Source organism: Centroberyx gerrardi, chromosome 4 (assembly GCF_048128805.1).
Source record: "Centroberyx gerrardi isolate f3 chromosome 4, fCenGer3.hap1.cur.20231027, whole genome shotgun sequence".
NCBI classification, from domain to species: Eukaryota; Metazoa; Chordata; class Actinopteri; order Beryciformes; family Berycidae; genus Centroberyx; species Centroberyx gerrardi.
The window spans coordinates 12479765-12493824 of NC_136000.1; the positions used below are offsets into that span (position 1 = coordinate 12479765).

Below are 14060 nucleotides of genomic sequence, written 5' to 3' on the forward strand. Positions count from 1 at the left end.
GCCCTGCAGCTGAGAAGTGAAATATTCACATGGATAAAACACAGTTGCAGTCTTAGATTAGCTCGCTGCTAGGAGCGAGTGCTTCATAAATAATAAATGCAAACCCGGTCATTTTAAGTGTCCTAGAATTTTATTTTCTATGTTTTCCAAGCCCCGGTCTTATTCTTCTCAAATGAATTACACAGACCAAGACAAATTTGCCTCTCTTCAGGCTCCTTGCTGGTGCCTCACTGTTTATTAATCTCATTAGCTCCGTACCTGACTTCTGCTTTTCCTTGTGTTTCTGTCCAACAGCCCATGAAAACAGGAGAGGAGCGAAAACCAAGAGGAGTTATCAGCTTCACCTGAGCAAAGACGAGGCACAAGCAGATACACATGGTATGGTACTAACATTATGTCTATTTTATCTATATTTTTCTACTCCACACAATGTGAAACACACAATGTAGCTTCAACTTTGTATCTTGAGTGTCTAAAAGAGACTTACATTTTTCATCTGTAAAAACCCACCCACACTTCAGTATTCCTGTGTGAAATACATTTTTGCCATTAGTTCTCCCTAAGCATCTGCATCGTGGCGGTGATGCTGCGAGCGGTTTTCCACCAAACCCACTTTCAGCACGCAGTGAGTCAACTCCAGAAGACACGTGTTAAATCTGGGAGAGGAACAGCAGAAAGTGCTTGTTGACAGACTTGTTTTAGTAAGACGCTGACGGCAGAGGCGCAAAGCCATTGTTACACAGTCAACAGGAGGCGCGGTGCTGGTGAGAGCTGGTGTGTGAAGCGGGTCCTGAGCACTGACAGACAGAGCAAGTGCTTTGTCCCTCGCCATCACAGCAGGCCAGCACTGGGCTTTGTTAGCCTCTGATTTGCATTGGCATTTATAACATTAGTATTCCAGGCACGCCCGGGCCACAGACATGTATAGATTGGGAGGTTAAAGGGGAGTTTAGACCCAGACACATCATCCGTGATCACTCACAGCACATAACCATAAAAACAAGCACACAAACAAAAGTGTGTGTTAAATGTGCGTGTGACGTATAAGGTTGCAACCATGCATTCTTGAACCATTTTGTCCTTTATAGCAAGTTCAGTGATAAATTCTTTAAACAATAATAACGTCAATCATGTGCTCCAGAATGACTTGCTGTGTATTACGCCTCTATGTCATATTACTAACCCACTACAAGGTACTTTAGTTGTAGCAGCAGACTTTTATTTAGGCAAGATTAAAGAATCGTGAATTTTGTGCCTCACACCACTCATGCAAAGGCATTAACACAGTTTTGATTTATTTCCATGAACTCTTTATTTGCAGAGGGGATATATGTGGATATCTCTTTCATCTGAGGCTCCCACAAAAACACAAACATACACACACATTATCCTCAAGGCTTTGTTTTGATCTTTGCGTTGCGCTGGAGCCCCAGCCTGTAACATAAATTAGGTTACACTGTTGTTTTTGCTGTTTTTCTTTTCTTTGGTTGAATTTTATCTGTGTATGAAGCTTCAGATGTGCATCTTAAAAACCAGTCTTACAAAGAGATTAAAGTTTCAAGCATTCTACATTGGGGATCTAGCTGTGTTGGAGCTAACACATGGCCTTGTAACTGGGTGTGAGTGATCTCTCATTAGACAAATGGCCAGCCAAGCTGTCCCCCTGCCGTAAAGCGCTCGGCTCTGCACTCCTTTGTTTTCTGTAACAGGAACTAGTGCTAAGTGGAGATGCCAAACACTGTTCTGCAGACAAAGGCCACTCTCACCCCATATCCGGGTTGCCTTGGATACCAGTGTCCTTCTTGGAGAACACATGTGGATTCGGACTTAGTCCTGGAAAGTTTCCAACATGTACCAAAACCCCAAAGGATTTCACGAAATCATGCATTTGCACCCTGAGAAAGTAACTCAGGTTAATGATCGGTTTGCAGTGTACAGGTTTCTCTTCTCTGTCAAGATTTAGATGGATAGTGACTTATGAGCACTTACCTGTATGACTTAGTGTGTATTTTGTGTTCCTGTGTATGTTGACGCTCCTGAGTGTCCCTTTGTATTTAGTCCCCTGAGGCTGAAAGATTTGTCTTTCCCTAAATCAGGACCTGTCTCTCCCATTGTTTACTCCAACCGAGACCATCTGTGATGTAAACTCTGTTTAGAGGGAGTCCAGACAAAGACAACAACCTGGAGTAAACTCTGCTTGTATTTAGAACAATGTGCAGAGAGAATATCTCTAACTGTTGAATTGCTTCTTGACTGTAGTGTTGGTTGAGATTATTGATAAGAAGAGCTGTGGACTAAGGAAGCAAATGTAACGACTAAAGACACATATGTAACAATCATTGTTTTATATTGATTCCACTCCCTATGACTCTGACATATGAAGAGCATTGTGTTTTGTTTTGGTTTTGTTTTGTTACTTCACCTTTATTTAACCAGGTTAGTCCTACTAAGATTAAGAATCTCTTTTTCATGGGAGACCTAGCCAAGAAAGCATCATCAAGACGATTATAGTGAAATAGCCGCTACCAAAGTACAGATAATCTCCTCCATTGTCATCACAGTAATTATTGAACATTTAGTCTTAAATCGAGTTATAACTAATTTTTATGGAAAGCCCCAGTGGTGTTGTGTCATTCTCTGAAGCTTCCCGTGGGAAAAGCCCTAGCTGAGTCCTAACAGGCCGCAATGGAGAAGTGTTTATGTGTTCATTGTTTGCTGCTACGTGCCCTCACTGCCAGACAACCAGGGATGCAGCGGACTTAGAGCTGGAACTCCGGGAGATCAATGCATCATTGACCATCTGCCTGGGTCCGGTATCGATCCAGCCCCGCGCAGCCAGTTTGTATCTTCACTCGGCCAGATAGAGGTGCCGACACAATTAAGTGAGAATCTCTGCTTTGGAGCTTTTCATGTAAGAGAAGTTGGGGGATCACACACTGGTGCTGGATACAAGCCAAAATCTCCTCATCGCGATCACATGTCCACTAGTTGAGCCAGCCAAGAAGCTGCAGGGAGTTTCAATGCCTTTCCCCTTCCAATCTCTCTTATCTAAGGGGTTGGAGAATTCATTTCACCATAGTATGAGCAACTGTTAGTGCTGAAGGAACAGCTGGATGTGTGCCCAGTTGGGATGGTAAGAATGTGGCCTGCAGCGCTGTTGACAACACATGGTCAGTCTCTATCTGACTGTGTGTTTGTTCTGACTGGGAGCCTTCTCCAGTTAATCAGCCTATTGTTCAGGAGTGTGTCAGCTGCCTGGTCAGAGGACTTCTGCCCTCAGGGATTCACAGAATCTCATTTCTATACTGAATGGGTCAGAAGAGCGCCACTCAAAGGCTCCGCTCAGAACTGCTTTAGATTCACGGCACGTATTGGAACAATGAACTGAAATGATAAATGGCTTTGCAAGGCAGAGCGAATTCATCAGAGACTGTCCGGTGTTCGTTGTGAACTAGCAGTAGCTGTAATGTGCAAAGCTTGTAATGTTCACCAGGCCTAAACACATTTACTGTATGAGCTAATGAAGCTACCTTGCCTGAGGGCAGAATAGTTGTACCTGGGCTTCTAACCAGCAGTAGGACATTGGGTACTAGCCAACCAGTTGCCCTAACTACCTAACCAAATGAGTTGCTAAGCTCTGTTCTCTGTGTGAGCTACACCCACACAAACTGTGTGCTGGGTTGCCTTTGAGGTACTTTTGTACACTTTCTCTCTGTGGTTGTTCCCTGTTGTCTGCAAGCTGTATGCCCTCTAAAGGAGCATACAGTGCTATAGCTGCTTAGCATTCAGTACACTTCAAAGCTCCTCAGTGTGACAGCACAGCCCAGGGCTCATTCCCTCCTAATTGGAGGTTCATTAAGGGACATGGTGCACCTCAGGGGAGCCCTGCTCACTGCCAGAGGAGCCTGTCTTTATTCGTATTTTGGGGTGTTTACTTGCTGAGACTGATTTAGGGAGTCATGGAGAAATATGAAAATGGGTTTTTAATTGAGATAAAGGGTGATGCTGCATGTGTGTGGTCCCTTAGTGTCATTGTCAGAGGGTATTAGTGCAGTCCAGTGGGAGGACAGAGTAGTGTATAGTAGAAGGATCGGCCTACATGCACCTGCTCCAACTGCATGAGGGAGCCAGAGGACGATTTGCACCCTCCCCAGGGTTCAATTACAGGTGATCATTTAGGGGGTCAATGACATTTAAAGGGGTCAAGCTCCAACCCTTATAATCTCAGCAGTGTCTAGGTATTAATGATTATTTGGTATGCAGGCTCATGCTTGAGATGAAGTGGGCTGGCTGGTATCTGGGTGGTGGGGGGTGGTGACAGTTTGGCTGGGAGCAGACACAATGTCCTTGTCTTGCTGATCCATTTGTCCTGGGTGGTGGCTGGTGGAGCAGGGGGATATGGACTCACTTCATTAATCGTGCTGAAAGTGTCAACTTCAAGGAGAACCACCCAAGGGTGTTTTATATAGAGAGAGAGCACTCTTGGTATGGGTCTATGTCTTCCTTATCTCTTAATTACAGTGAGTTGACACGACCATCATGGTTGATTGTGTAGATGCTCGAGCCAAGCCAAGCAGACCTCTCTTTTTCTGAGTTAAGCATGAAGGAATGCTTGTAGTAATGTCTCCGAATTCCTCATCCTCATACAGAGAAGAATGTAGGTCATATGGGTTTACCCTCATTATAAAGCTCTGGCTTCTGTCTGTACTGTACAGTTGATTTAGGATCAGTTCTCATTAATCCACTATCAAACTCAACCATGCTGGGCTCCACAGCCCAAACTGGCTGTGGATCAGTCACCGCCTAGGCGCCTACAGTAAGGGCGGCTTTGAGCAGGATGCCGTGTGGCATTTCACAATGTCAGTAATGGGAGATGCTGCAGACGTAGATGGTGCTGGCATTTACTGGCTGATACCTCAGGGCAAAGATTGTCAGACTGAGAACATATTATTCATATATTACCCACTACCACTATTACCCATGTTATCTGCAGTGATATTAATGCAGTAGTCCTTACCGCTGTGTGCGTCAGAGGCTTTTGTGTTTATAATGGCTGGTTTTGTGCTGCTGTATACACACATTATGCCAAACCGCTCCTTATCTTGACACATTGCTAGCATGGCAAAGAAGCACCTGAGAAGGATCTGTCCTTAATCTAGTAGTAATTTGTCTCCATTGCGGTGGATGTTAGTGTAAGGCTGGAGCTCCTGGGGTGTGAACCATCCTTCTATTGTCTACATAATGTACCCTGCAGCATATTCAGAGAGACTTAGCGGCCTGATCTCTACGGCTGGGCTGTGATCGATGAGGATCTGCAATCCCATGGGAGTCTTGGGAAAGACCAGTTTGTTTACTCTGCACTTTCTCCGGGGTCTCTGTGGCAGTTTGATTTATACTGTGCCGGTGCGCACCATGGACTTGTTACTCTGAGCCTGGCTGGTCCTTATAGCCCACTTCATTTTTAAACATCCAATGCATTTTAATGCATAAAAGAAAATTGCCTCCAGATCTGACAGTGGTTTGACCCTGAGAGGGGAGAGAGGGGCAGAAGGGTGAAGCTGGGAGAGAAATCAGACATTTTGTTTGGAGCTTGAGATGTGAGTTAAGCTCTGAGAGTTTTTCCAGCCGACTCCTTCCTCCCCCTCCTCGTTCCGCCCCTTCATCCCTCGCTCCACTAAATGGGTTTGCTCTCATCATAGGGGCCCAGGATTGAACGGAGAGAGCAGGACGGATGAGAGAGGCCCCTCTCTGACACTTTTTCTGTCGGCCTGTAATGTATGCAAATCTCAATTAAGACCTCCTGTGCCCTCGTTAGGCCTTTCAGTGGGGCTTAGGAAGGGGAGGGGGTAATTAAAAACCATCTCTGGCAACGAGGCCGCTGGTTACTCTCAGAACACCACTAGGAGGAACGATCAATACCTAAGCATATCATTATGATTTAGAGGAGGTGTTTAACCGCAGCTCTAAATCAATTTCCCTGGGTCTGTGGAGAGGAGGAAAGGAAAAAAAATAATTATAAGCGCTCAAGCTGGAGAGGGGAGGAAATGTTCTCACTGTATGTTCACTCACTCCCACAGCAGACAAAGACTGCCTTCACATCTTTAGTATTGTTCAATTCTATTACTGTCATGCCATCTTACACAAGCACACAGTGAAACAAAGAACTTTTTTGTGGAGGTTACGGTACATTCCACACAAGAGTAGAATGAAAAACAATGAAAAACAACAGTGCAGGCACACGATACAAGACAAAACAGTCTAGACAGAGATATGGGTTATGGCTTAGTTCACCTGAAAGTGTGTGGGTAGAGGTGACGGGGTCAAGGCTGAATCGCATTTGAGCGACAGCAGAGCCTCTCCATACCCCACCTCACCTCACCTGCAGATGGACAGGCAACAAAGCCGGGTCGATCATGACCTGAGCTTCAGATCACCCAGAGGAGTCCTTTCACCGCACGTCAGGCAGCAGAAAGACTGCCTGAAGATTAGGAGATTATGCCTGATGGATGTGCTGTAAAGCTCAGACAGAACGAAGAAGTGAAAGGGAGTCATTTTAACTTTTTTTTTCTTTTCGAGTTGTGGAGCTGCCTAGTTGCCCGAAATCTATTTACAATTCCTCAGAGGAATGGCTTTTTAATCTGCTTGTTACGCAGCCTCAATCCAGGCTATCACTATGAGAGAGCAAATTAATAATCACAACTACAAAGCAAAGAGTGCCGGTTCATTTGTGCGAAATAATTAATTTTCTCCTTTCACTGAGACTGTCATTATAGCTGCCTCACGGGTTGCTTCCACTTCCGTTTTTTAGAGAATACATGGGGAAGATTCCTTAGGCAATTCTTACACTCTCTGAGAGGAAAATCTTGTTTCCCAGCAGGCTGGTAGGTTAAACAAATGCTATAATGGAGGCTTTGTTGGTGGGTCAGAGATATATAGGGGTACAGGGTCATGGACTCTGAGACACCCATGTTGCCTCTTAATGAAAAAGAGGGGTTCTTCATTAACCAGGAGTGCTTCCTGGACGGGCTCTCATCAGGGAAAGTGTGTTTATGTCAGGTAGAAGGATGGCTGATGGGAGCGCAGGGCTCCTGCCTCTCATTACATTAAGATGGAGAGGCTCCGTAGTAAAGGCCATATGTTGTCAGTTAATGCACATGAAGCCTCAGTCAGGACTCATATCCTTAAAATGTTCGGAGATACACATCCCCTTGAGTAACACTGAACCCGGAGACCCCATCTATCTGGAGACAGGGAGTGCTGATGGGGAATCAGTCCATCTGACTGTAAAGGCAGACTATAAACTTGCATAAGTTGTCAGAGTCTATGGTGAGATGAGTTGTGCCAGGTTGGGTTGACATCATGAATGTGTTGCCTAAACTTGTCATTGCTCAGAAACTATTGCTGGTACAGTAAGCCTGGGGGGATAATACAAGGATTTTCTGCTGAAATTGGACCAACTAAACTGACAGGCCTGTGTGTGTGCATTGTATATGTTTGACTGGCAGAACTCATTAAAAATGTGAGTGGGTTTTACAGTGTGTTATTTTCTTGGCAGTTTCATCTGAATGCCTATCCACAGTGTAGGAGAATGTGAAAGCTGTGAGGATTTGGCAGAATTCATTAAGTGACAGGTGTGTGTGTTTTATGTTGTTTTTTTCTCTCAGGGGCAGGGAGAAGCTTCAGCGAGGGGGACGACCATGGAGGGCGACTGTCTCAGCTGCATCAAGTACCTCATGTTTGTCTTCAATTTCCTCATCTTCGTAAGTATTCTTCAGTTCTCTTTTTCAAAGACTCTTTTATCTGGCTATCTCTGAAGTTAGTGTCAATCTGATGATTTACGCCGGGCTTGTGGCTGCCCCCTACCCAGCTGACTAATGCCGCCACATTTGCATTTCATTAGACAGAGGGAATCTTGATTCTATCAAATTCTCCTTTGATTAGATTTTAGTGTGCTGACACACATCTGAGCCACACTGTGCCATGTGGAGTTTGTGACTGGCACCTGAGTTTATCAGTCCTGATCAGACAATCAAGGGTAATCCCATTAGAGTGAGCATATAAAGGGAGGGGGGGTTGTGAGTAAGAAGGATCCTCTCTTTTCCTGCTTTATTAAGCACAACCAAACCTTTTAAAGACTCTACTCAAACACTGTTGTTCAAGGCTGGAGTAATAATGTGACCAGCAGAGCAAAGAATAGACCTGGCTATTAGCACTGCTCAATAACAACCCATTGTTTATCACTGCCATTCCTTTGTGTTTTTCTATGGCTGTTTCACACCCGTGTGAGAGAAAACAGCATTTCTCAAGCTCACTGAGCTTTCAAAATGGCTACCTCCTCTCCCCACACCACCACCTCTGCCTTTGAGCTGATGTGACATTTATTTAAAGAAGCCCAGGTCTCTCCCTGTGACAGGAAGACGGGGATTGTGAGAGAAGTGTGTAAGGCTCAGATCTCTTCCCCCTAGTTCTATAGCTTCTTTTCTTAATCACATGAGTCACCCCACGGAGGCTGAAGATAGGGTTTTAGTGAAAGGGAGGATGGGAGAGGATGGAGGTGGCGGTGGTGTTCTTTGACAGGTGGGGGGTTAGTTGAAGCGGGGTAGCTATCTCCACCCACCCCCCCACTAAGGCATTAAGGCTATTTATCTCTCCCTCAACCCTCCTCCCAGCCTTTCAGAAATTTGCATTTCACTCCACTGGTCAACTGTTCCAAGTGTTATTGTGCTCCAAGTGCTCCAAGTTATTCAACATCGCCAATTTGTTCTACTGGAAAAAAGCACAAATTTTACTTTACATTACATGATATTTACAGTCCAAATGTTTGTGTGTCATTGAGGATATTGAACTATCCTGTGAATTCTCCTGAAATTTAAAAATGCGGCTCTAACTGCTTGTGTCTTGTCTCCTTCTCCATCAGCTGGGGGGGTCTTTCCTCCTGGGGGTGGGAGTGTGGGTGCTGGTGGACCCCACAGGGTTCAGGGAGATTGTGGCGGCCAACCCCCTGCTATTCACCGGCGTCTACATCATCCTGGCCATGGGAGGGATGCTGTTCCTTCTGGGCTTCCTGGGCTGCTGCGGAGCCATCCGCGAAAACAAGTGTCTGCTCCTCTTTGTAAGTAAGCTTCTGCGAGGGATCGCATCGGTGGCTGGCGGAGCGCTGAGGAATTATAAATGCGCCTCCATTTTTGATCTTGTTTGTGTGCATGGGTGTTGGTTATTCTGTCTGTCAGTTTTGGGACTGTCATGTTTGAAATAGAGAGGAGTCCTGTAAAACCAAAACACCAAAATGCCCCTCTATTTGCCTCAGTGCATCGAGCCTCATGCATAGTTAATGCTGAGTGAAGTGGGCACAGTTAGATTGTGATTTTTAGTGACTCACACGCACTTCTGCTGACACCCACCTCGTCCTACTCTCTCTCCCTCACCCTCGCTGCCTTTGTCCCTTTGTCTTGTTGCAGTTCTTCATGCTCATCCTCCTCATCTTCCTAGCGGAGCTGGCTGCTGCCATCCTGGCCTTCATATTCCGGGAGCATGTAAGTCGGCTCAGTATTCACTCCACCTTCGGCCACCAGTGACCGGCGATATGCTGTGATGCTGAACAGACAGATATTATCCCTGTTGTGACACTAATCTCTTTTCTCACTGACTGTTGCTCCAGCTGACCAGAGAGTATTTCACCAAGGAGCTGAAGAGACATTATCAGGGCTACAACAACACTGACGTCTTCACCTCCACATGGAACGCCATCATGACCACAGTAAGGCCGCAGCACACATGGCACAGAGCTTACATTGCTTTTACCCCCCCCCCCCCCCCCCCCCCCCCCAACATTGTGGAAACGGGAGGTTTGCAGCCTGGCGTCGGGGGGCTATATTTTATACATAAAATCCTAGACTTTTAGGTCAATATTCATGGTGGACTGGTGCACGCACACAGTAGACCACAGGCCAGTGCACAAATAGGCACTCAGAAAGGATTTCTCCCTTCTCTTGCTCTCCTCTCCTCTCAGTTTGACTGCTGTGGAGTGAACAGCCCAGAAGATTTTAAGGATAGCCTGTTCAAGCTGATCAACCCAGATGAGATGGTGCCAGCAGCCTGCTGCCAGCGGGACAGTCAGCCCGGGGACATGGCCTCTCTCACCCAGGCGCAGTGCTTATCAGGCAATATGATGTTCCGCAATAACAAGGTAGGTAGTGACATCCACCATACCAACCCCCTGTCTCTCTCTCTCTCTCTCTCTCTCTCTCTCTCTCTCTCTCTCTCTCTCTCTCTCTCCGTCCAAACCACCTCCTAATTAGAGCAGAAGACAGTTGAGGGGTGACATCCAGGGACTTACTGACTCCTCCATGGCTGATTAGTGCTTTTCCATGCTCTGGGTGTCATGGGAGGCCATCTTACTCTGCGGTATAGTGTGGAGTCACCAGTGAGGTGAAATGTGTATGCGTGCGTGCGTGCGTGCATGTGTAAATTTGAATTTGTGTGCTGCATGTGTGCGTGTACAAAAGGAGCGGATTAAGGGTATCTGAATAATGTGCATATTGTGTGTGTGTGTAACCAGCCACGCATACAAACACACACATGCAGGAATCTCCTTTCTGTATGTGTGTAATGAATGCCTTGAGAGTGAAATGCAATTACAGTGAAAGCTGATAGGAAGAGGTTTTTCTGTCTTCTCCACCTGTTGTTGTTCAAGCCACTAGAACAATGCGAGATATCCGGAAGGCGTCTGTCTCTTCCATTCACACAAAGAGCCCTCATTAAAAGGCGATGAGGCTGGGGGCCCGGCTTCCCCGCCATTCAACAAGGCCTTTGTTCAGAGCCTCACTCGGTTAAAGCTGCGATGCTGTTTTTATTGTCTCCGTGTTTCAGAGTTTATATTGATTCTCTGCTGAGCGTCATATCTTTGTCTGTCCACAGGGTTGTTATTCTGCAGTGGTTGACTACTTTGAACTGTACATCTATGTGGCTGGAGCGCTGGCCATTGTGGTGCTGACTATTGAGGTATGGCGGTTTTTCAGTTTGGTCAAATCATTGTTTGCCCTCCTTTTTTGCTTTTCCACATGTGTGCATGGTCATTTCAGTACTGAATTCTGCCATAAACTGAAAATATTTGCCTTTATGTGAATAGCGTTATTTGAAGGGCCTAGCTTTCTTCTATGACAAGACCTCCATCTAGTGGTGAGAGTTGGTGCTCGAGGAACATTGATTTATCTGGGTTCCCTTGTAAGACAATTTGTCATCCAGAGTGGCAATAGTACAGTGCTGCTGTTTCAGTTTTATGTTTTTGTTGTCACCTGGTAGATGAATTGATCCATGGCTTTTTCCCTGTACTAAAGTTTTCTGTTTTTTCTCTGCTTTCCACAGCTCTTTGCCATGGTCTTCGCAATGTGTCTGTTCAGGGGGATCCAGTAGAGCTGCTCCATCTGTGAACTTTTTTAAAAAGGGAATCCAGGAGAAAAGAAAAAAAAAATGGACACTTGTAAATTTGTTGATCTCTTTTTATATTGGCTAATTGGTGGAAAAACAACCTTCAAACTCTCGTACTTCACAGCTGGACTTTTGAGGTACTGGGTGGCAAAAAAAAAACACAAACCTTAGAGAAAATGGGAGATCAGAAAACTGATGTAAAATGATTTGTGTGTAAAGTGGAAACCGATAATTTGTGGACCAAGTCTAGCACAGACTGGGCGTAAAGTGGACCGGGCATGAGGAGGACCAGGTGAAGCCTGAGCAGAAGGCACTGCACTGACTTTTGGATGAAGAATATTTATATCGAGTAAAGTTGGCTTAACTGTATAGAAAATGTGTGTTTTATGTACACTTTGGCTGTTACCCCTTCCCCTTCATATGCTGACATCACACTCCCTCCCTCCACATGCCTTTGTTAGAGCCACACTTCTTCAATGCTGTATTATACAAGCTTTGTGTGTGTGTGTGCGCGTGTGTGTGCGTGTGTGTGCGTGTGTGTGTGTACATATGCTCTTTGTGGATGTGTGTGAACTTGTTTGTGTGCATGTGAGCTTGTGGCTCTTCAGACCTTCCCCGAGCTTGAAAGCCAACTTCTGATACTTTTTTCTATTTGTATGGTGATGTTTATTGCAGTAGTGGTTACATGTGGTTTTAGCTGGTGAAATGTATGTGTATGCATTTGTATTAGATTCTTGTTAATGACATAAATGGCATTCTAAATTACTGTCCTTGTGTTTTCCTCGAATTGATAACATTTCAGATCGTTTTCTGAATTCTTTGTAAGTATTTTGGAAGTAATTATTAATGATAATTGATCAATGGTGCTCAATGGTCCCTGCATTTGAAAGGGTGTTAAAAGTAAAGAAAAAAATCAACTTAATGTTTGTATCAAAGCATTTTGTTTGTTGATTCATAAGAAATGATAATGGAGAACAACTAGTGTTCATACAAGTTTGAATAGCTTTCACACTAGGCATCTAGTGACTCCACCTTTTATAAAGAAATATAGAACTCCACTAAAATGCTATTTTTAATATACTTCAATGTGAGTGCATGAATAGCAATACTCACCGCCACCATTCAGTTTCATCAGTATCATAAAAATTCATCTAAGGGTTTTCATGCTCCGTTGTCCCAACAGTGTTTATGATTCTTAACAGCTGTCTACACCATTTTACACCCAAACAGCCATGGCCATAACACCTCTGGCTCAAAGCCAATATTGTATGACTATTTAGTGAACAGGTGGAGAGAAGAGAGAAGTTTCTACTGCCAAAGTTTGCAAAATAGAGTCAAGTACAAGATGGTAAGGAGGGATCTGGGAGCCAATATCAAAGTTCAGTCAAACTGCAAAACCTGGAGATTAACAGAAACTTTTGAGACTAACACTTACCTGAACCCTGATGGGACAGGTGATAGGCCTCTTTTCACATCCAGTTATTCAGTTTGCTATACCTTTTTTGACATTTCATTTTGAAACATAAAGGATTTTTTCACAAGTCACTAATAAAGGTTTTCTCACGAGTCACTAATAAAGGTGATTAGAATCCAAATATGGCTCCACCTGGTATACTCGTAGCAATATGAAATCAGTTTCACTTTGGGTGCACCAGTGTGTTGCATTTTTAATGCTAGAAGCAACAAGAGTGACACAGGTGTGAACAAGATAAGATGAAACTTTAATGATCCCCATGGGGAAATTACGTCGTTGCAGCAGCAAATAGTACTAGGATACATCAAAGAAAAATCAAATATAAACAAGAATTGGTCAAATGAGGGGTAATAAACATATATGAAAAACAGCATATATGGATGGTGTTTTGAGACTAGAAATGAATGGAAAATATATGTATGATATGAAATATACAGAGGTATGAAAATAAATTCAAATGTATATATACAGTATATAGATGAGAAAAATATGAAGAAAAACTGAAAAACTGAAGAAAAAAATGTGAATTTACAGCAGATACATAGGATGTGCAAAATGTGCATCATATTTGCATTACCAGGTCTACAGAAAGTCATACATATTTACAGAAAATGTCACGGCATGCTGGCATGTACTGAAACACTGCTCAACTTATCTATACTCATTACTAGTTGTCCAGCAGATGGAGGTATCACATGTACAGAAAAGGTGTGTCAGGTCACATTTGCATTGTGGTCTGTTCTCATTATCAGAACATATTTACAGCTGGAAGTAGCGTACATACATATTTCCAGAAATATGTATTGACTCACATAAAAAAAAAAAAATCATTCATATCAAAGACTATGATTCACAGAATGCGTCTGTCAAGATGGGAGTAGGCAGGTAGGATGGCATTATCCATACCAATCTGGGTCTGATATGTACCCCATGGTAATTGGAGGGGGTGCAGGGAGTCCATCACCAGAGGTCTGAGGTGCTGTAAGACCTGCCTGTCAAAGATCTTCATTATGTGCAATGTCAGGTCCACTGGCCTGTAGTTGTGGAGGACACTGGAGCATCCCTTCTTGAGTACAGAGGGTCCTCTTTAGGCACCCACATCAGACTCAATGATGAGTTGAAAAGGTGCTGGAGAACCTCTGCCAGCTGACTGGTGCAT

The 14060-nt window shown here is 44.3% G+C and overlaps 1 protein-coding gene across 1 annotated transcript in view; it reads left to right on the forward strand.

Annotated features, from left to right (window-relative positions):
- Nucleotides 1–12192, forward strand: part of tspan18b (tetraspanin 18b) — a 29085-nt gene extending 16893 nt beyond the window's left edge. Inside the window, exons 2-9 of the mRNA XM_071896686.2 lie at nt 295–378; nt 7665–7760; nt 8918–9112; nt 9459–9533; nt 9659–9757; nt 10010–10186; nt 10918–11001; nt 11365–12192. Coding sequence (XP_071752787.1) covers nt 376–378; nt 7665–7760; nt 8918–9112; nt 9459–9533; nt 9659–9757; nt 10010–10186; nt 10918–11001; nt 11365–11412 — 777 coding nt within the window. The 5' untranslated portion in view covers nt 295–375 and the 3' untranslated portion in view covers nt 11413–12192. The remainder of the gene's footprint in view (nt 1–294; nt 379–7664; nt 7761–8917; nt 9113–9458; nt 9534–9658; nt 9758–10009; nt 10187–10917; nt 11002–11364) is intronic.
- Nucleotides 12193–14060: the final 1868 nt, after the last annotated feature.